Below are 23,801 nucleotides of genomic sequence, written 5' to 3'. Positions count from 1 at the left end.
CTTCAGTTTAGGGAACAAGAAACAGTCACAGGGGGCCAGATCTGGGGAATACGGTGGCTGCGGCATCATTAGTGTGTTGTTTTTGGCCAAAAAGTCGCGCACAAGCAACGATGTGTGAGCAGGGGCATTATCGTGGTGCAAAAGTAAATTTTTGTTCTTCCACAAATCCGGGCGTTTCTGACGGATTGCTTCGCGCAAATTGCGCATAACTTGCAGGTAATATTCCTTATTGACCGTTCTTCCCTGTGGCAAGAACTCATGATGCACCATGCCCCTGCAATCGAAGAAAACTGTCAGCAAACTGTCGCGGTACTTTTTGAACACACCTCGTATATAGTGTATAAAATCAAGTTGAATGTTGTAAAATTTTTATTTGGTTATTGATCAAATTGAAAGTTGATGACTCTAGGGAATTGCGAAAGTATCTACATAATGTTCGTTAACGCCCGAACTTTGCTCTTCCCTACTTATTCGATTTATCATCGATAAATTGGGGCACTCAAAGTGAACGTTTTAAAATAATTACAACCTTTAATTGTCCAATTTTCATTATTTATTTGCGATGAATATGCAATATATTGCGCAGACAGACAGTATTGCAATCAGTTTTGCAAAATCGGTGCAGTTTATCATACTCAGCTTGATAATAAAAATAAATTTTAAAATTATTTCTGATGTTTAGAGTATAAAGTGATATTTAAACCAAAAAGTTGTTTTTAAATTTTCGCTACCGGTGAAGAAGTTTGAAAATTACTTTCCAAAAATATGTACTACTTTGCTCTCAAATGCATATTTGCAATGATTGTCCTAGTAACTCCTAGTTCAACTGAGACATTAAAATCGAATTTCACTCAACTGAATTGTATAGCTCTCGACAAGTCTTTTTTAGCTTTCGAAGTATGCTCTTTGGAAAGTAACAAAGTGAATATACGATTTAAATTACTTAAGCGCCCAGTGGATAATGTAATGGTGCGTGTTGCTTTATAAAAAAACAACTTAAGGGGTTATATCCACGTGCAAGTCGAAAAACCGCGCTTGGTGACTTTAAAGTTGATTGTTGAAGAATTGTGGACTCCGATCATTCCAAAGCTGAACTTCAGGAGCAAGACTGAAAATAGGTATAGGAACTTCGTGTCAAAATTGTAAGTCGATCGGTTATGGCGTTTTGGAGAACTGTTCCTTAACGACTCCGAAAACAACGTTTCAAGAAAATTGAGTTTAAAGTTTTGGCAACCGATTGAGAAGCTAACAGACGCGCTCACATCTTGGAAACTAATTCCCACATCAACTTCGAGTATTTGAGGAATATTTTCAAATATATCTCACACGATATTTAAGTCGATATTTGAAAATACACAAGTGGTGATAACCCCTTAAGGCAAATTCAATGTGTGCTTTTATTCAAAATATGCTTTCCTTTTCCACCTCTCCAGCTACAAGCAGTGATAATGAAATATATAAATGGCAGCTATCAAAATTACTATTTCAACAACCTTTATGATGTATGCAAGATCATTCGCTCCAAACGCAATGTATTCTTGCAGTTCATATATCAGCTAGTAATGCCGTATACAAATATGAATCATACCTGTCCTTATAACGAGGTTTGTAGCGTATTAGACGTGTTAAGTATTCACTTTATAGTTTGTATTATATTCACCGTTAACTTTTGCTATTTCAGCACTATTTGTATGTGAAGAATTTTCCTTTAAATGACGTCGCATTGTATCCACTAAAAATGCTAACGAAAGGAAAGTATGCCTTAATTGGTACATGGATGACGAATAGAGTCAAGCGTGTGAACTTTGAATTTCATTTGTCGATGCAAAATTGAATATTTGTTTATATAACTTATTTTTATATATGTAGGTTTCATAAATTAAAATAAAAAGTTTGCCGAATATTTAACACTTTTGTTGATCTGGGATTTGACGACGTCAAGAACTACATTTTTACTTCCCAAAATATCTAATGAATAATAAATATAACAGAGCCGTTGATTTGGTAATTTAGGTAATTCAACATCTCTTAACCCTTACTATCCGAAAAGCCGTTGAAGTATATAAAACGCATAATCAATACGCGTCCTACCGTTCGCTCTATTTCGGCAAATGAACACGTGTTTACTATTTAAAATACCACGAATGTAAAAAAAATATTGTTAAGAATAGTATAAGCTACGAAATGGGACTAATTTAACCCTTTTTTAACCACTTGTTTTCTGCGCTAGGTATCTTTGAAAATACACCGGGACACATACGTTCCTTTCGGATAACACAAGGGTTGAAAAATTTTTGCCAGCCAGCTGCTATTTCTTCTTAAAAAGCTCGATGTGTAAAGAAGAGACTTTCAAGTTGTTTTTAAAATTTTTGGATGAATTCATAATTTTAATAACATAGCAACTACAGAATACAGTGTAGTCTCCAACATAAAGTAACCAAGTAACCTTAACTGAGAGCTCTGCACTGGCAAAGACGCCAATGAAAACAATGATAATCAATCGCACAGTGTTTTTTCTACAATTAAACAATAGAATTTTCCAAACAGCTCCATACTTCGAGACAATTTTCCTATCAACAACTTAATATAATCAAATCAATTCATTTTGCTCAGATTCAAATCCCAAAAACCTTTAATGAAATTAAGTGAATACCCAATTTGCTAATTCCATTCCATTAACTTAACAGTTCGTTAATTTCGGCAATCTGCCTAATTCCTGCGAGCATCGTTAAAAACGTTGCCTATTTTGAGACGCAGCAACGAAGGAAAAAATTCATCAAGTCACTTGGGATGTACAAAGCGGTGGCATGATTTTTTTTTGGGAATGTCTGTGGCGGTCTCAAAGGCAAACAGCTGCTAAGCAAAATCAATTGCGCTGAAATATAACGGTACAGGCGATGATATCAAACGCAAATACCTTTGGGAAAGATAAAATGCCAGAGAAAGAGTCACAAAAGCAACAAACTATAATATTTTTTCGTAAGAAAACATGGCATGATAATTAAGCAAATACATGCATTTGGCGCATAAATTAATAGCAAATATATAGCAGTAAATGTGTTGAGCGCTATAAATCAGTGTAAAGCGAGGCGGTTACTTGTTGTAACTTTAACTTCTGGATTGTTTTCATCAAAGCTTTCGGTAAATGTTCAGTGTTTGTTATTGCGGTGTTCTGTATATTTTTGTTCTATTTTTTTTTGTTTAAATAATTGAATTTAAGAGTTTAAGTATTAAATATATTGAAATAATATACCAGCTTATACATTTTCAGTACCAATAACCTGAGTTACTGCCAAAAACTTTCCTTTAGAGGCCTTGAAATTATATTGTTGAATATTTTGGAAAACTTTTTGGAAAAATCAAATGCTGAGACCCGAACTATCTGCTGATGGTCTTTGAACTCGTTACGTATATTGTTTGTTTACTCACATTTTTTATATTTTCATTTTCTATAATTTTTATACCCTGAAGTTGATTTAGCCATGTCCTGTCCGTATATTTGCGAATTAGTACCACAGTTTTCAACATATCGATCTGATATTTTGTCCACATCTTTTTCTACCAAAGAAGATGCTTATCTATCGGAATCGATGTTATCAGACTACTATAGCATATAGCTGCCATACAAACTGAAAGATTCAGATTAAATGCTTATATGGAAAACTTTTGCATTTGACAAGATATCTACACGAAATTTTGCCTGGATTATTTTCTAAGGCAACGATGTAACCTGCGCAGAATTTTTTCAAATCGAACAACTACTTATGTATAATATATAGCTGCCATACAAACTGAACGATCCGATTTAAGTGCTTATATTGAAAACTTTTTATCTGGCAAGATATCTACACAAAATTCTGCATGAACTATTTTCCAAAGCAAGGCTTTAATCTGCGCAAAAATGGTTATGATCGGATTACTATAGCATATAGCTGTCATATAAACTAAACGATCCGGATTAAATGCTTATATGGAAAACTTTTGCATTTGACGAGATATATTCACGAAATTCTGGCTGGATTATTCTCCAAAGCAAGGCTTTAATCTCCGAAAAAATTGTTCTGACCGGATCACTATAGTATATAGTTGCCATACAAACTAACAGCTCAAATTCAAGATAAAGATCTCTTTATACCCTTTAAAGTTATAGGAAACGCAACTGTGAAGGGTATTGTAGCAACAGTGCAGCCGAATCTTGCATTCTTTTCTTTTTTGTAACTTTTTTTTACCAATTTTTTTCTCTTTCTTTCTTTATGCCCTGCACTTATCATACTTCACTCAGACAACTTAATTTCGCGTTAATCAAAGTTCATGATTTATTTACAATTGAATGAATGAAATAAAATCAACTGCATGTTTGTTGCCACAACGAAAATTATGCCAGCAAAAATTTTGCGAAAGGAATCCGTATGAGTTGCGCCGCCATCGGCACATACACCACTAACCATGGCGCGCATATTATTTACGCTCACGTACAATCAAACATCAATTGAACGTGTTCGTTTGCAAACACTCACACGCACACACACTACCACAACTCAACATAGTTGGCATCAATAAATATATGTTGATTCGCAATTTGGCTTTTGGTATGAAAACACCCACTCTGCGCCTTTTTGTATGCTACGCATCACTGCATAATGCCGTTAATATGAAAAGAAAGTAATTTATTGGAAAACAAAGGCGAGAGTAAGCCTGTTGGGCGTATGTAAACATTTTGCTGGCGGATCTTGTGAAGTGGGTGGTATATATATATACATGTATCTATTTATTTACTCACATATGTAAGCGTGTATATACTAAATACTATTTGTTTGATTTAGCGCGGTTATTCAACTGGCACAAATAATATAAAGCGAATGAAGTGGCTCATGAAATTTCTGGCATTTCTTAAAGCACTCAATACGATAGATGTTATTTATAGATTTCTGATGAATATACTTGCAAGGAAGATCATAAGCAAATATTTCAGTTATCATATAATCACTATACACAAGTGCATTAAAGAAAGAAGACAATTTTTTGGTAATAAAATGCAAACTAATATATATGCTAAATGTTTAAATTTTGTGGATAAATTTAGACAAATTTTCAGTTAAGAAAAAAATATATATTTTTTGCGTTAAAATTAAATATCCATTTCCGACATTGGCATTGACTGAAATCTAAAAATTTTTCTATAAGAAGATATGATCCTTACAATGACCTAAGGTAAGAGCAGAAACTAAGTTGTGGGTTGAAAAGTAACGACCTTTAAGGAGACATCGTTAGCTAGAAATTTAAACAAGCGAAATTTGTATCATTATTCGATAGTTTAGATCATCAAAAATATCTCCAGAATGGACGAAAACACTCCAGCTCTGAAAGTTTTTGACGCAGTACCCGTCAATGGAAGCAGAGGAAGACCTCCACTCCGTTGGAAATACCAGGTGGAGAAGGACTTGGCTTCGCTTGAAATCTCCTATTGGCTCTATTTTGTGAAAAGGAGAAACGGTTGGCTCGCTGTCGGCTATAACCGCGAAAGCGGTGTCTATGCCAGTAAAGAAGTAGAAGAAAAAGCTTTTTTCAAAATTTGAATTATTTCCGAACTTATAAAAATTGTAGTAAAACGTTGAACGCATTTTTTACGAAACCTTTTTAACCGTTCTTTAAATTTCGATGTGAAAGACACTAATGGAATAATGACTCGAAAAGTGGTCGACCAAAATGGTACATATTTGTTTATTATTATAAATGTAAAAGCTAAGTTAAAATTTCATAAGAAATACGAAAGACTTTTTCGACTACCCGATATTAAGTACATTTAATATATTCGAAATGGTAAAAAAAAAATTATTTTTAAGTCGACCTCATTTTGTGAACTTTATTTTCTTTAACGAAGGTCAATCGAATGGCGACTTCTTTGCTAATAAAGAATTTTTTCAATTTATGAGTTTTAAATCACTACAACGGGTTGGAATCATGTCAACCAGCAAAAACTGTTTTTCTTGGCGACCCCACTCCTCAGGCCTGTAAATCGACAGATTTTGTTTGTATAAAAAACAAAATTTTATTTTCATTAAATGACAATCAAAATCATATAAAATATTTATGGAACATGTTTTTAATTTTTTATACAAAAGAAACATGTTGCTGCAGAGTGTAATAGTTTTGTTCACCTAACGGTTGTATGTATCACCTAAAGCTCAGCTCTCAGTTTCGTTGGAATTTCCGGTGATCACGGATTTTGATTGGCCCACATGTTGATCGTCATTTATGTCCTCACGACCACTTTGAAAACGTTGAAACCAGTCGTGCATTCTGCTACGGGATAGGCAATCAGCGTCATAAACTTGTTTCATCAATTGAAACGTTTTGGTAAAAGGTTTACCAATTTTAAAAGAAAATTTAATGTTGGTTCTTTATTCGAAGCTCATTTTCGCACCGATAACACAAACATACTGACACTTAAAACGCAATAACTTCACTTCCAATCAATGAAATGTCATGAAGTTCTCACTTGACAATCGATAAAGATAGCAGATTCTAACGCACCATTCGACATATAGAAGGCGCTACCAGGGGGCGTTAGATTCAAAAAATCCTGTTAATTTGCTTTGCAGTAGCAAGGGTCACCTCCGGGCAAAATATTTGTAAAAAATGGGCGTGGTCCCGCCTTCTAAAATGTTTAATATATATGTTCTATACTACTAAAGCTGCAACATCCAAATTGGCTCAGCGCAAATATTAAAAAGGCTCCTATCGCCAGTCCGAAAATGAATGAAATCGGAAGATAACAGCGCTCACTGTCCATATAACGGTACTGTTCAAAACTACTTAAATCGCAATATATCAATAACTAATAACGGCAGAGACATTCAATTTTACCTACGAGATGGTACGAGAACGGTTTATGGGAGCAGGTGTGAAAGTTGGAAGATGGGCATATTTTGGGACCCAACCCATATATCGGGACCCGGCCAACAGATTTCGACAAAATTTAGTACGTGGCATTCTCCTACTACATATATCTTTATAACGTTGTGAAAATGGGCTAAATCGGACCACAACCACACCTACTTTCCATGTAACAAAATTATAAATTCCAATTGATTCTTTTACTTTCCAGTGCAAAAATCAATAAGAAATTAATATAACGAGATATATAGTAATACTCTTGGTATATGGAATCTTATGACCAAAACTGTTCACGTTCCTAGGTACCGAATGTGTAGACCACAGTAACTATGGTTGACTTTTAACCGAAAATATCGGAAAATGTGTGAGATATGCTATTGAAATTCACAGAGAAACCTTTCACAATAGTATTTCTGTGTATCAAAAATGGGTAGAATCGGGTCAATACTTCCCTGAGCCTCAATATACCTAATATAAAGATTTTCGAACTTCTAGGTGACTTTGTACTACATACATACATATGTATTTTGGCCAATATTTGAGTTCTCTCAATGAATATAATAACAGTGTATCTTTGTGCCTAAAATAGATACAATTGTGCGAAAACTTGACCTAGCCCGCATATAACTATTACACGGATTTTCGAACATCCGGCTGACTTTGCTCCATATTATTGATTGTATGTGAAGTACCTAAATGAAACCCAGGAAACATTTTTCTAGTATGCGGCATGTTTACAGTTAATAGAAAAAATCGGGTCGATAGTACCCCAACCCCCATGAACCACATATAACGTTTTTCGTTTCTTTAACACAGAATGTGTCGAATGTGTCAGCGAATGGAGTTATATGTATGTATATATATCAAATTGCTTAGATTTTGATCTTCTGGCTTGCGTTTCAGACCTTAAATTATTTCCTTCACTTTGATTCTTGCAAGTTGCAAGAGTATAAAATGTTCGGTTGCACACGAACTCAGTGCTTCCTTACTTGTTTTTGGAAGATATTTGTCACTTACTCGAGCAGCTTGCTTGATGCATACAAACGAACACTTATTAGGAACACAAACAATACTTTACAAACTCTTTTAATTTACAGGAAAAAAATTTGTAGAAAAATTCTGCGAAATAAAGATTTCGAAAAAAATCACTTTACCAGGTAAGCATATTCCAGCAGCAAGACGATATAGCCATCGCCCCAGGTTGCTGTTAACAAATGTCTACATTTTTCGGATTTTTGAAAGCATAATTGTTGTTGTATACAACAAATCTACACATAAGGAAATATGCTTGTGGAGGCAAATGCGACTTAAGCTCAGAGCTTCACAGACAATACACAGAAAACACCAACTCTAAGTACGTACATATGTATATACATGCATATCAGAAGGGAGATGTTCGCCTTTCCGAAATTATTGAATTTCACACTGTTCCAATGATGCGGCCCTCTTATGTACACCAGAAGCCGTATGTCTACAAAGCAAAAAAAAATTGTTTTCGTAGAATTGTCAGAATCACCACAGAGTTTTAAAATAACATTATTGGGAATAGAAACATTTTTGTTCAGTTTTTCACAAAGACTTATAGCAATGAAAAAAGTGTATATTATGCTAACATACACAATAAAAAATAGTTTGTAAAAAATTTTTTTAATTTAAATTTTTAAATTAAGTTTTTTTTCGATTCTTATTTCAAATAAAGTTTGGGACAGAAGAAGGTAAACGTAAGCCAAAAAATAAAAAAGATACAAAACCCAAAATATAAATTTTTTAACTTTTCACTTAAGCTTTTAGGTTATGTAAAAAAAATCTGAATACAAAAGCTATAAATCCCGACCACAGATCGTTCATAAATTATTTATTTAACTTTCGTTTCTCAGGGGTCTCAACTTACTGCCTAGTTCTTTCTTTCTTTACATTTTTACCATTTTAAAGACGTTGATAATCACTGCTTATAATCAAGTAAGTCACCAAATTCGGTGCCGGAGCGCAGTTAATTGTTTTGTTTTTGAATAATATTTTTTCAAAATGCTATAAATGCTTTTGAAAAACGAATATCCATAATACTTAATCCTTTGAAAAATTAAAAGCTTTGTATAAATATTTCTTAGCAACCTCATTTCACCCGCCTCCGAATCTATCAATATCACAACTTGCAGTTAAGCAAATTATTTTAATGGCCTTCTAACAAGCTTAAGATACTTTGATTAATTATCACACACGAAACCCAAAACGAACACTATAAAGCACTGCTTATAAATACAATTAATCATTATTCCCCGCATAAGGAAGTTAAGGTTCCCGCACTCCGCATAAGGAACTTAAGATATCCGCCAAAAATAAAGCAACTCTTGTGAGCCTTTGCGTGAGATATGTATATGAAATTCTGTGTAAAAGCATTAAGCAAATCCCCTCAAAAAGAGCACAAAAATAAAAGTAAGCAGCAGAAACAATCAGACACATTAGCGCAAGCCACGTAAATCCTTTTTAGCGCTTACTTTCACCTGATTTTTGGCTTTCTCCGACTCTCATTCTTTTGATAACTGCTTGAGCAGCTCTTCTGCTGCGTCAAAAAATGTTCTGAGTGCAAGTTTGAGCTTATGTAAATACAAGTATGTTTGCAATATGTGTGTGCTATTCTACCCTTGATTGAGGTAAGTACTTTGGTTTTCTAAGTCAATGGCATATCTGATTTAATAAAACAAACATTGTTTTATGTTCACTGAGCAAACTCTTCAGATGCATATTTATAACCTCAAGTGTGGGTATTAAAAGAGTTTATGTTTTGCATAAATGAAAGAAAGTGGCCTATGCGTGTTAGGATGGGCGAAAATCGTTTTCTTTTTCACTTTATACTTTGATGAAATAGGTTGGTAGACACTTTTTAATAAATTTTGCTCTCTTTTAATGTTTTTGTAGAACAATCAATTCCTTAAGGGCATAAGAGGTGACATTTTTTTTTCAAATAGTTGATACTGAGATTTAAATTTTTCTTTTCAATAGTAAAAAAATATGACTGAAAAGGACCTTTCTATTAATGTTAAGATTTTTGGGGATGCATTTCTTGAGCTATTCATAGATATACAGATTATAAAGGGAAAAAATAATGCATTCTTTTACCCATTATAATGTTTGTTGGAGTATTCATATGGAATATATTTCTTAGTTCTTAAATAAAATTGTAAATTTTAACTGCAAGCGAAGAGCCAAAATGCCACAATCTCTAAGCTACAAAACGACGCTATGCATGATTAGTTTGGCGTTCAACAGTTATAGACGTGCAAACATGGAATTCACTAACGCCGCAAATCGCGCTATTTTAAAGTTTTCCTTCATTAAAGGCAAATCCGCTAGAGAAACGTTCCGTGAGATTAATGGTGTTTTGGGGAATCGTACTCTATCACTTCGAACTGCGAAGGAATGGTTTCGACGATTCAGTGCGGGTAAAAACGACACCATGGATAAACCAGCCGGCGAAAGACCTGTGACGACGAATACCGAACAAATAATGGAAAACATCGAGTTAGACCGGCATGTGGCATCTCGCGACATCGCCCAGTATATACATAGGAGTTAGTCACCAAACCATTTTAAACCAGCTGCAGAAGGCTGGATACACAAAAAAGCTTGATGTTTGGGTGCCGCATGATTGGACGCAAAAAAACCTTCTCGACCGAATCAACGCCTGCGATATGCTGCTGAAACGGAACGAACTCGACCCATTTTTGGAGCGTATGCTGACTGGCGCTGAAAAATGGATCACTTACGACAATATCAAGCGAAAATGGTCATGGGCGAAGGGAGGTAAATCATACCAAACAGTGACCAAGCCGGGATTGACGGCCAGGAAGATTTTGCTGTGTGTTTGGTGGGATTCGAAGAGAAACTATCCATTATGAGCTTCTCCCATATGGCCAGACGCTTAATTTTAACATCTACTGCGAACAACTGGACCGCTTGAAGCAGGCGATCGACCAGAAGCGTCCAGAATTGACCTACAAGATGGATGTAGTTTTCCACCAGGAGAACGCCAGAGCACACACTTGGTTGATGACTCGTCAGAAGCTACGGGAGCTCGGATGGGAGGATTTATTGCATCCACATAGAGCCCGGTCATAGCGCTAAGTGATTACCACCTGTTTCTATCCATGGCAAACGCCCTTGTTGGTGTAAAGTTGAACTAAAAAAAGGCTTGTGAAAAGTGACTGTTCGAGTTCTTCGCAAATAATTAGGGGAGCTTCTACTAGGGGGGTATTATGAAGTTGCCGTCTAGATGGAAACAGATTATCGAACGAAACGGCGCATATTTGAACTAAGTCCGATCACTGTAACACTTTTTATAAAGCATTGATATTCTCTCAGACAAATACTTTTGCTCGAATAAAACTGAATTTGGTATTACAAAACCCACTCGGTCTTTGTATTGCATAACAATTAATCAATACAATATGAAAAATCTACCCATATATAATTGGTAATACCAAATTCACCAATGACTTTACTTTCCACTTTATATCTCCAATGGAATCAAGTCTGCGGAATCGTTGAAAATGTAACAGAAGTATTTTGGAGAGCCTGCTTTATCACGTATACCTATATTCGAAAGAAAGCATTGAGTGAAGTTCGTGAAGCCATCGAAAAATTAAATGATCCAAATGGTCCATCCACTTTTGATAATGATGATAACATCGAGAAAGTTAAGGAGAACCTATTTGATAATCGTTTCACTAGAGAAATAGCAGAGAATCTTAACATCTCGCATGGATAGACTTAAAACACTTTGTTGTTAATGTTTTGTGTATGAAATATATCAATACTATACTCGTAACAAAATAACTGAATCTTTTGTGAGAACTGGAAAAGCCGTGTTTGACAACGTAGCTGAACACCCTACATTCGTCAAACGTATCATTTCTAGTGACGAGATGTGGGTTTATGAAAATGAAGTCGAAACTCTCAATCTGGCGAATGCAGCTCTCGAAAAAAGCCGCTCCGAAAAACTCAAGCCCGTTGAAGAAACTGAAGGCCATCACAACCAATACTTAACAGGTCAATTAATAAGTCCCGACCTATTATTGTAAAACATATTTTTTGGCAAAACTCGTTTTTTTAATCAGCAAAGCTCCCTTTAAGGGTGATACATTGATTATAGCGAGCCTCCAACATTTCGATACCATTTTTGTAGTACGATTTGTCTTTTGTCTCAAACTAGGCTTCAGTTTCGGTGATCACTTCTTCATTCCATGAAACTTTCTACTCATCGAGAATTTCTCTGAAATCTGAGAGCTGGAAACAGTCGCTGGAAGCCGGATCTAGAGGATATGGTGTATGCAGAGCAATTTAAAGCCCAATTTATGGATTTTGTCATTTTTTTCAGTGACTTATGATACGGTGCATTGTCTTGGTGAAGCAGCATTTTATTTTTCCTGAAATGCGGCCGTTTCGGCAATTTCGTCTTTCAGATAATGTAATAAGATTATAATATTCGCTCTTGTTGGTCCTTCCTTTTTCTAACAAGTCATTTAAAATTATTCCAAGGGTATCCCAAGTATAAAATTAAAGTAATTTTCTTCATCGAATATTAAAAAAAAAATCACTTTAATTTTAGTAAAATGCCGATAATAGAATTTTTTTTGTTTGGTGCGAAGTGTGAGAGAAACAAGTAAACTAGAAATCTTTCAAGAAAAGGTCGTTTGTAACGTAAAATTTAAGGAGTAAAGTATATATGTATTTAATTGCCACATAAATTAACTATTTCTATGCAATTGCTCAGTAAATATTTTACTATAATTCCAGTCATAAATTTAAAGATAAATAATTTGCCTAATTAAATGCAGCAATATTTTCCTGCATAAATTAATACATTTGCCGCATAAACATGCAACTTCAAACACCTAACACAAACGAAAATATATCAGCGGCTTCCCTTCAATCGACGCACCCAACGAAGAAAGAATGCAAACGTCAGCATTAAATTGCCACTTAAATTTTATTATCACTTAAATGATTTCAATAACGTCAACACAAATGCGAATTAAATTTACAACCGTTCGAACGCCTCACAGTATGCATCAAGTTTGGAACAATGAAGCAATGACTGCTGTAAATTGGCGCGCCAACGCCTTAACGTATGCAAAGCCAATGAAATTTTAATACCACATATATAGACAATTGCCGCCGTTACGTTTCATTGCCGCCTGCTGGGCACACGTAGCCATCTGGCAGACAGACAGGGAGTAGAAAAGGAGGCCAGCATCGAAGATGCCGCACAATGAGCAGACAATAGATGGCGTTGCGCTGACGCAAAGCATATTTTATGGCGCATTTGGGAGTTTGCAGCTGAGCGGCAAGCGGCTGCCGGCGTCATTTTTGTTCAGGTTGATATATATACATATAATAGCATGTAGGTATGAATATATGTAGGTAAAGAGGACTGCAGACTATCACGATTAGTTTTAGTGTCCGCTGCAAGCTTCAACGCGCATTTAAGTGGCACTGTCCCGGCGTTTGCGACAACACTTGCCCCAGCATTTGCTCTAACACTTGCCTGCATAATAACTTAAGTGGCTTAAAATTCATTTTTAAATAATTTAATAAATAACGGTATAGTCGGTGTGTATGTGGGCATGTGCCTTTTGGCCTGCCGCCAAAGATTACACTCACCACCAGCACAAAGTTACCGAAAAATTCGCAAAATCGTAAATGCGGCAGCTGCAGCTGCTCTTCGGCGCTCTGCTTTCTAAGACGACAATTTCTCTTTGGATTTTTTATTTATTTTTTTTTGATTTTTGAGTTTCTTTGTTTGGTTGTCAGAAAAGTTACGGCCAAAGTATTTGAACCAACGAAGTGCCAGCGCAGTACACAGGATTTTACACCCATACATATGCATATTTGGTGCAAAGTTTTATATCTGGTAGGTGTTAAGTTCACAGCCAGCAAATGGCGCATTGTGCAGCTGAACACCTGCGTTGGCATCCGACGGCATGGCGTGATATATGCACGAAATTCTCACGAGACTGCAGGCATGTATGCGGATGAGCTGCGCTCGGTTGTATGGCTTTGTGTGTGTGTGCCACGTTCATTGGATTGTGTGCGACGAAGTGGAACTAGTTTGGGGTTAGCGCGTTAATTGAATTATTTAGAATGCCCAACTAATCAGCTGCAAAGTGAGGTTACAAGAGTTTCTAAGCAGATTATGGCAAAATGTGCATGTGTGTGTGGTGTTGTTGGTACTTGGCGCCTTTTAGGCAGCGAAACTCATGTGGTTGCGTTGGGAACATTTTAAATAGCTTGTGACAATTTAAGCTTTAATTAGTATTAACAAGATCGGATGTGTCGAAAAGACTTGCCTGTTTTGGATGAATGCGATGAGAGGTGCGGTAAGGTAAAGTAAAGTGAAGTCGTTTAGCGAAAGATTCTCTTTGAATTATTACTTATGGGCAGGAAGCTCATAGATCCCGAAGTACGATTTTTTTTTTTTAATATAGGTTATAGGAATTGCTCTGCGAAGTTCCAGGTTTGTAATAAATAAAAAGTCATCAAATCTATAGACAAAGAATGTGTTAGACATGCAAGTAATCGCTGGCGGAAATAGACAGCTGGAGCGATGAAACTGGACGGCATGCAGACGAAATCAATATTATCCAAATGCTCCCATACGGTATTGATGTCAACAGTGACAAAGAAGGTTTGGACGAAAATGTCTTCATTATAAGCGATAGCGTTGAATTTCCATGCTTAGTGGCAGGCAACATTGAAGTGAAGTACGTTTTTAACAATGATGATCGCACTTTGGATGAAGTTGAAATTATTAAAATTTACTATCGAAATTCGGAGTCAGTGGCCTCAACTTTAAGAGCGTTACGTCCAATTTTTGGTCGTCATAATCGTTCTGTCAGATCAGCTTTTGAACGTCTGGTGAAAAAGCTTGAATCCACAGGCCCAGTGCAAAATGTTGCCATGTCAGTGAGACAAAGAAGTGCTCGCTTGACCACTAGAATCGTCACAATCGATTTATTGAAAACTAAGTTTGGTGAACGTGTTATCTCACGACCGTCTCGGTCATTCAATTTGACGCGTTTGACTATTTCCTGTGGCACTACGTCAAGTCTATGGTCTATGCCAGTATCAATGAATGAAAATGAGCAACTATAAATCGAACTTTTGATTTGTTTTATTCAATATCTCCAAAAGCTTCCGAAATATGCCCTTCGGTTAGCATTAGTTTGGAAAATAGTTCGCATCAAATTTCTTGCAGATATCTAGTCGAAAAAAAAGCTTTCCAAACAAAGAATTGAATTTGATCGATTACTTTGTATGCTATATATATATGATATAGTGATCTAATATCGGTGTTTAAAATAAAGGTACAGGTTTTCGCGGTAAAAGGAACGTAAGCGCAATATCAGTTCGATATATCAAAAACTGATGGCCTGTGATCAAATTGAAAGGTGAATTGTATCCATTTCATCTTGTTCAAAGTAATCCCCTCCCGCTGCGATACACTTATGCCAACGTAGTTTCCAGTCAGCATAACACTTGAAAAAATCCTCCGTCGTGATGATCATCAGAGCCTTCTTCGATTATGCTTTATATCCTCAATTCACTATGCATGTTCGACACAGCGGAAAGTTTTATGAAAGGCTACCAAAGCCCAGACTCGAAACGGTTATCCACAAAGCTGGAGGATCCTATCCTAAACAACAACTTTAGACATGGGGGGTCAACTCACAACATCGAAAAAAGGCTTAGAATCCCTAACCCAGAGCTGTGGTGCGGAGATAACTTAGTAATAGAGAACTGCTGTATCAAACTATAGAGGGATCACGACAGATATCGATTATGTCAGGAACAGTTCAACGATCCATTCTAGGCCCAGACTTGTAGAACATCAGCTGCGACGCAATACTGAAATTCGCAATGCCAGACTAATCGTACTTAATTGGCTACGCGGACGACATTGCAGCAGACTCAGATCACGAGACACAGAAGAAGCGCAGTAAAAGCTAAATTAGGTCAACATAAAGACACAAGCATGGCTTCACTCACACAACCTGCAGCTTGCTACAGAAAACACACACCTAATACTATTAGCAAATAGGCGCATATCTCTCGATATAAGACTGCAAACGACTACAGATATACTGAGGACAGAAAAGGCAGTAAAGCACCTAAGCGTAAGACTAGAACATAGATTAACTTTCTGGCTACAAATCCAGCATGCCGCAGGAAAGACTGCGAAAATTACATCCCAACTTAGCAGACTAATGGCCAACATAGAGCAGCCCAGCCAAGAAAAGAGAGAGGTCCTAAGGTTGAACACTAGCAGAGCCTTATTATACAGAGTAGAGATCTGGGCAGGTGTGCGAAAAGCGTAAAGTATTGACCAGACTGACCAGACTCTAAGTTGCATCAGCCGACCCAACAGTGTCAGATCATGCAATATTAACAAATTAACACTTACCGATCCAAACGGGGTTAGATCGCCGAAAGAACAGCCCTTGGTCGAATGAAATCCGAGTCAATTCCAGTGCGTAGAACCGGCTGTCGTGGGAATTGCAATATTAGTTATAAGCGGTAATGCCCCAATTGACATTCAGATATACGAAAAAAAAGCTATGCGAACTAAAGAAAACATCCGGAAATAACAAGTGCGAAATAGAACAAAGAAAGAAAGATACAAAAACAACATGGCAACAAAGATGGGAGAATGAGAGTTGCGGTAGATGGACGATCGACTTCTACACAACACAGCTGCTATCCGAACACGGATATTTCAGGAAGAACCTTCATAGAATGGGTAAAGTCGAAAAGCCGTCATCCCTATAGTATATAACGATGCGACTGAAGACGAGTGTTTAGAGTAATGTTTTTTAATGCGGAAGGCATTTTCCAGTCCCTAAACCGAAAAAAATTGATGCTGACAACAAACCCGTAGGCACCCTGGCACGCTGGAAAACATAGCAGAAACTGACCTGCAACAAGTTTGGACACCTTGTCATAAAGTAACCCTCCTTACGGCCTAAAAAAAATAAAAATTTTCGACTGACAAGAGATCGTTTTATAACCAAATTTCTAAGGAAGATTTTCTCTTCATCATTTTTCTATACAAAAACACCAAATACTTTTTGCATTTGACAATATGACCCACCCTAATATATTTACAGAATTGTGCAATTTCAAAACTGCATTCAGTTCATATTTTGCCGCATGTTCTATTCACACTTTCACCGCGACGCATTAATGCTCCCATATACCTTTTGTCTTAGCCATCAAGTTTATGACCGAAAACTGGTTCGGCATGCCAATAATATGACAAGCGTTCGAGCACTTTACCATATAGACAAAGAAAGCAGTTAATAGTGTTTTGTCATTTTAATTTATTTTTAATTTGTTCATTTCTAAGTTATTTACTTGGTCAAGTCAATGCATATTTCCGACTTATTTGCATATATTTAACACCTTAGTGGAAAAGTGTAATCCATTGTTGTGAATGGCAAGCAAACTTGCTTAACGAAAGCAAACAAAACATTCCAAAACAGAAAACTGAGAAAAAAACAACAATGAAAGATCTGAAGACAATCAGCTAACACCGCAGGGCAAGATGTAAAAAGAGATGTATAGTTAGCGCTTGAAGATCAGGTTGAAGGTTTGCACATAAGTATATGCATACATATACACTTAAATACATATCCACATACACATATATGACTACATATATCTCCACGTGTGTGAATGCGCATACATGTGCTGACCATCATTAAAGTTCGCTTTGCGCTCTTCGCCGCTTTTGCAGCATCATCGAGATTGCATAACTATAGTGGCGCTCATCATCTTCATCGTTAGTAAAGGGATACAGTGGCGGCGAGACATATTGGGACAAAACAAAATAATAGTTTGTTAACTGAAGTTGAAGTCGTTTACATAAACGCACCACTTTGACATTTTTAAATAGAATATTAAATTTAAAAAAAAAAATTAATAAAATTTAAATTAATTTAGAAAACAAATTTTAATTAAATTTTAATAAATTAATTTTATTAAATTTTTTTTTTAGTTTTTTGAATTTTTTTTCGAATTCTTTTATAAATTTTCAAATTGAAATATATTTCTTTTGACATTTTTTGTATGCGAAAGCTTGAGAATTACTTGAGAATGGCACTCTGAAGCCATATTAGATAGTTTTTTTTTTACAAATTATACACAAAAAATACAATATTTTATATAATTTACATGATGAGCATCAAAAATTTGGGAGAATTAGAGAAAATATAAAACAAACAAGAAAATACATTAACTTCGATTTCACCAAAGCAGCAACACACTCCACAAAAAATAAAGTTTCTATAACCGACATTTATTTTGTTCGGTCGTTTTGTATGGCAGCTATAGCTTATAGTTGTCCGATCTGAACAATTTTCTCAGCTATTATTACATTGACTTAGATAATAAACTGTGCTAAATTTCATGAAGATACCTCGACAAATATAAAAGTTTTTCATACAAAGATTTGATTTCGATCGTTCAGTTTGTATGGCAGCTATATGATATAGTAGTCCGATCTTAACAATTTCTTAGAAGATTGTAACGCTGCTTTAGATACTTAGCCGTGCCAAATTTCGTGAAGATACCTCGACAAATATAAAAGTTTCTCATACAAAGCTTTGATTTCGATCGCTCAGTTTGTATGGCAGCTATATGCCATAGTCATCCAAAATCAGAGGTTCCGACAAATGAGCTGCTTTTTGAGGAGAAAAATACGTGTGCAAAATTTCAGATCAACAACTTGAATAAAGATGGACCAGTTCGCGTATATAGCGACAGCCGGACAGTCATGGTTAAATCAACTCAGCTCATCACGCTTTCCTTCCGCTAAAATATCATCAAATTGGGCATTAACTTATGACAAAGTCAAAAAAAAAAGTTATTGAAGAAATATTTTTATGCAATTCTCCTTCCGTCTATTTTCGCCTAACTTTTTAACAAGCGCAATTTATTAGCCATCACTGTAAGAGAAATTTCATAAATATTCCACGGCGTACACAGTTTACTACGGAAAGTATAAAAGACTGTCACAGAAATGAACTGAGCACAGTATAAACACCGCGCCACAACAAACCGTTTTCTGGTAAACTTTCATTTGGAAAAGTTTTTATAAAAAAAGTTTCGAAAACTAAAAAATTGTATAAAGTGAAAGAGTTAAACCAGTAGTGAGTATTATGATGACTTAAAATTATATTCCAAATTTATATAACGAAAATATGATTATCGGCGATATACATGTAATAAAATTAGAAGCCGATTGTGAATCGAAATCATTAAGGGTTAAAGTGAAATCTGTTGTTCCTGTAACAATTTCTATTGGAATTTTCGATGTGATCCGGTTAATATGTGTTAGTCCTATTTTAAGAGGGTTGAAATGCTGTCATCACTGAATTATCGATCTAAGAGTTGCTAAGAGAAAACTCGAACCCTTGTGCACAAACAAAAATATTCTGAAAATGGTAAAATCTTATCTTGAAAGTTACACCCATTGATTCTCAAAATGTCATTCACATATCTCAAGTGCGAAAGCAGCACCCATGGATATTGCTGCGAAGGACAGTTTAAGACGCAGGAGAGAAGGTGTATTAGGTTGACAAATATCTCCCTTCCGCTTTATTGCTATTCAATGCTTTATAAAAAGTGTTACAGTGATCGGATTTAATTCAAATACCCCCCTAGTAGAAGCCCACTCCTTATTTGCGAAGAATTCGGACATCCACTTTTCACAAGCCTCTTTTGAGTTCAACTTTACACCAACAAGGGCGTTCGCCATGGACAGGAACAGGTGATAATCACTTGGCGCTATGTCTGGGATATATGGTGGATGCGATAAAACCGCCCATCCGTGTTCCCGTAGCTTCTGACGAGTCATCAACGAAGTGTGTGGTCTGGCGTTCTCCTGTTGGCCAATTCTGGACGCTTCTGGTCGATCGCCTTCTTCAAGCAGTCCAGTTGTTGTAGCTCATAAAAAATGATTCCCTTCCAATCCCACCAAACACAGAGCAAAACCTTCCTGGCCGTCAATCCCGGCTTGGCCACTGTTTGGGAGGATTCACCGACCATTTTCGCTTGAATTGTCCTATGTGATCCATTTTTCGTCGCCAGTCACCATCCGCTTCAAAAATGGGTCGAGTTCTTTCCGTTTCATCAAAACACCATTAATCTCACGGAACGTTTCTCTAGCGGATTTTCCTTTAACGAAGGAAAAATAAAAAATTTCGCGAATTTCGGCGTTAGTGAACTCCATGTTTACACGTCCATAACTGTTGAACGCAATATCCAAATTATTCATGCAAAAAGTCGTTCTGTAGGTTATATCAAGACCTTTGAAAGATGTATAGTATTGCCAGATACGAGCTCTTTAGCGCTTTATACATAGCCGCGAAATTCAAAAGACAAAAAGGCGAATATTTGAAAACCTAATATGAAGAGATCCAAACAAACAACAGATCTTGAAATTCATTGCTACTTCAAGCAACACTGAAAAATGGATCACTGCGATGCCGAAGCTACTCGTGGCGGCTTTTACGCTGCTTAGATGCTGACGAGGCATAGGTGAACGGAAAGAAGTAGTTGGAGAATTAGCGCAGTGAGCTTTTCCAGTGATTATTTTGGCTCTTTAATTTCTCTTTCCTCATTCTTAGGCAGTCTAGGTTTATGTAGAGCTTTTGTATATAAAATAAATACTCAAAATTCTTACCATATTTTTTTCACAGCATAACTAAATTATATGATCATAAGTTCGGAGGATTTCAACTAGATATGGACGCGGACACCTTTAGAGAATTCGGTAAAGCTGCTGTGGACTTTATAGCCGATTACTATGAAAATATACGCGACTAGTAAGAAGAAATAGTGGATAACCTAAAATCAAAGTAGATATACCGAAAAACATTTTCTTTTCACAGCGATGTTCTACCTTCCGTAGCGCCAGGCTATTTGGTCAATCAGCTACCCAAAGAGCTGCCAGAAAATCCACAACAATGGCAGGAAATTCTACAAGATATAAGTAAGCTCATCGTACCCGGCTTAACTCATTGGCAATCACCGAATTTTCATGCATTCTACGCAGCTGGCTGCTCGTATCCATCCATTGTGGGAGATATGCTAGCCAGTGGCTTTAGTGTGATCGGCTTTAATTGGGTGAGTAGACTTAACATCGAGACTCGTTAGATATTTCTTCAAAAGTTTTTTTTTTACCCATGAATTGGCTCTCATACTACCTTTCAGCTCTGCAGTCCCGCTTGCACCGAGTTGGAAGTGGTTGTTATGGACTGGTTGGCGAAATTCTTCAAATTGCCAGCACATTTCTTACACTCGACCAAGGGACCTGGTGGCGGAATTATACAAGGCTCAGCCAGTGAGGCTGTACTAGTCGCTGTGATGGCGGCGCGTGAACAAGCAGTGCGACGCGTGAAGGCCGCCCAACCAGAGCTGAGTGAGGGTGAGATACGCGCACGACTTGTCGGCTACTCTAGCGATCAGAGTAATAGTTGCATTGAAAAGGCGGGCATTTTGGGCACATTGCCGATACGTCTGGTTGCCGTCGATGAGTCTTTGGTATTTAACGGCACACAGTTAGCCAAAGCAGTGAAAGAGGACCTGGCAAAGGGGCTCATACCTGCAGTTTGCATTGCTACAATGGGTGCCACAGGTACGTGCTCGTATGATGACATTGAGTCACTGGCGACCGTCTGTGAGGAGCATAACATATGGTTGCATGTGGATGCTGCTTACGCAGGCTGCGCTTTAGCATTGGATGAGTATGCGCATCTGCGGCAAGGACTCGATCGCGTCGATTCGCTGAACTACAATCTACACAAGTCAATGCCTATACATTTTGACTGTACGGCTATGTGGGTGCGGGACTCACATAAAATTGTCGAGAGTTTCACCGTGGAACGCATCTACTTGCAACATAAATACGAAGGTCAAACGGATATACCAGATTTTCGTCATTGGCAAATACCGTTGGGACGTCGCTTCCGTGCACTCAAAGTTTGGGTAACTTTCCGTACTCTTGGCGCTGAAGGTTTGCGTGAATATATTCGTCTTCGAATACGTCTAGCCGAGCGTTTCGAGCAGTATGTACTAGCCGATTCGCGTTTCGAGTTATTCGCCAAACGTGCTATGGGTCTGGTATGTTTTAGAGTGAAGGGTGGAAATGAGTTGTCCACCGAGCTTTTGAAGCGTCTAACAGATCACAAAAAGATCTATATGGTGCAGGCGATATTTCAAGGAAAGACTTTTCTACGTTTTGCCGTCTGTGGTATGGAACCGAAGGAATGTGATATAGACTTTGCTTGGCAAGAAATTGAGTCACAACTGAGCCAGCTGCTGAGTGAGCACGATGTAGCGAAGGTTGAAGTGAATACATTGGAAGTAAAGAAAGCTGAAGAGAGCCACAAGAAGAGCGTAAAAGCACAGCAAGTGCACCACAAAGATGACGTGGTCGGTATCAGTCAACAACTAAGCTCGGGTCTACACATAAGTTTAGGTGCCGCGGAGAAATGTAAATGAATATTCAAACATTTGAACATAAGCTTTATATGCCAATTTGGCTAAACTATTTTACAATTTTACAAAATATTATATTAATATATTATATATTATTCGCATATTTGCATATTACCTAATAGCTACTGAAAACGTTTTACTTAGATTAACTAAGTCTAACTAAATACTAGCAGTCCTTTCACTTGAAACCAACCATGGAGTAAGTAAACCTCTTTATTTTCATTCGTCTTTATTATTGGCGTAGATACCGGTTACGCGGTTATAGCGAGTTTACAACAGCGTGCCAATTTCAGACACCAAGTGCAGCCAGATCCTTCTCCACCTGAACTCCACAATGGAGTAGAGTTCTTCCTCTTATACTTACTACTATTACTTTCACAGCTGGAGAGTTTTCATATGAACTGTATCAACGATGTCTTTTTGCGATTGAGGTCGTTGTGAACAATCCAAGCATTTACTGTGGAAAGCATCAGAACTTTGGAAAACACTTTCTTTCACCACCTCTGAGACTTTCTATTTAGATCGTATACCGCTGTTTTTTGATCGGCCATCGGTCTATACGCTTGTAGTCCACAATAGCTAAGGGACAATCAACATGTTTTCTTTTTACCATCCTTTTGTTTTCTGTCTACGTTGGATATTATTGGTTTGTGGCAGTTAGTAGCAACTAGTATTTCCTTGGAATCCATCCAGGACGTAGCCATTATACCATCGCAGCTTATTTGGAACTAACTTTGCCCACGTACTGGTCGCGACTCGAATTCCGGAGTTTCCTTTCGATTTCGCATATTTGTATATGATTGTAGTACATGACAATTATTACGCCTAGAAATACTAATAATTCATGTCCATCCGTTAGGGCCCTATTAGCGTTTCTCTCTCTATTGAGTTTTCTTATTCGCTGAATTGTACACTGTGGAATGAAAATGCACAAACTGTTTGGAAAAAGCTTTATGGATGCATTGAACTCGGTAGCTCCTCGAGGAAAAGTTACCAGAACTTGTGGTTCTCTTTAGGCATTTAAAATTTGGGCTTACCTCTTCCGTTAGATTAGTCCAAGTAACAACGACAGCTGGTTCATTTTCAGCATTTTCATATAGATCTTCTTCCTCATCGAAAATTAGTCGTCTTCAGGTCGCTCTACGTCGTCCGATTCAAAATGGGATCAGCATCACTGCCATTTTCGCCTGTTTCAGTACTATTTTCTTTGTCAATCAAAGGCATTTGCTGCTCTCAGAAGGGCTAAAATCCAGATCAGCGAAATTTCCAAACAGCTGTGGCAAACTTGACCAGTACTGCCGAACGACAAATTTTTAATATATGTTTAGGGATTTTTATCACAAACA

General features: G+C 36.9%; 2 protein-coding genes across 2 annotated transcripts; both read left to right on the top strand.

Moving 5' to 3' along the window:
• The first annotated feature begins 750 nt into the window (after positions 1-750).
• Positions 751-1,834, top strand: LOC120768872. The gene is made up of 3 exons (XM_040095627.1): positions 751-969; positions 1,434-1,604; positions 1,682-1,834. Exons 1-3 carry the CDS (start codon positions 766-768, stop codon positions 1,832-1,834), a joined length of 528 nt encoding a protein of 175 aa, XP_039951561.1. The 5' UTR covers positions 751-765.
• A 17,128-nt stretch (positions 1,835-18,962) lies between these two features.
• LOC120769361 (3,4-dihydroxyphenylacetaldehyde synthase 2-like) lies at positions 18,963-22,515 on the top strand. Its single transcript, XM_040096322.1, has 4 exons — positions 18,963-19,103; positions 20,655-20,780; positions 20,847-21,081; positions 21,169-22,515. Exons 2-4 carry the CDS (start codon positions 20,701-20,703, stop codon positions 22,456-22,458), a joined length of 1,605 nt encoding a protein of 534 aa, XP_039952256.1. The 5' UTR covers positions 18,963-19,103; positions 20,655-20,700; the 3' UTR covers positions 22,459-22,515.
• The last annotated feature ends 1,286 nt before the right edge of the window (positions 22,516-23,801 follow it).

This window comes from Bactrocera tryoni, chromosome 2, assembly GCF_016617805.1.
Source record: "Bactrocera tryoni isolate S06 chromosome 2, CSIRO_BtryS06_freeze2, whole genome shotgun sequence".
Classification (NCBI taxonomy): Eukaryota; Metazoa; Arthropoda; class Insecta; order Diptera; family Tephritidae; genus Bactrocera; species Bactrocera tryoni.
Note: the sequence above shows the minus strand (reverse complement) of the source record. Positions and strands in the feature narration are given on the sequence as shown.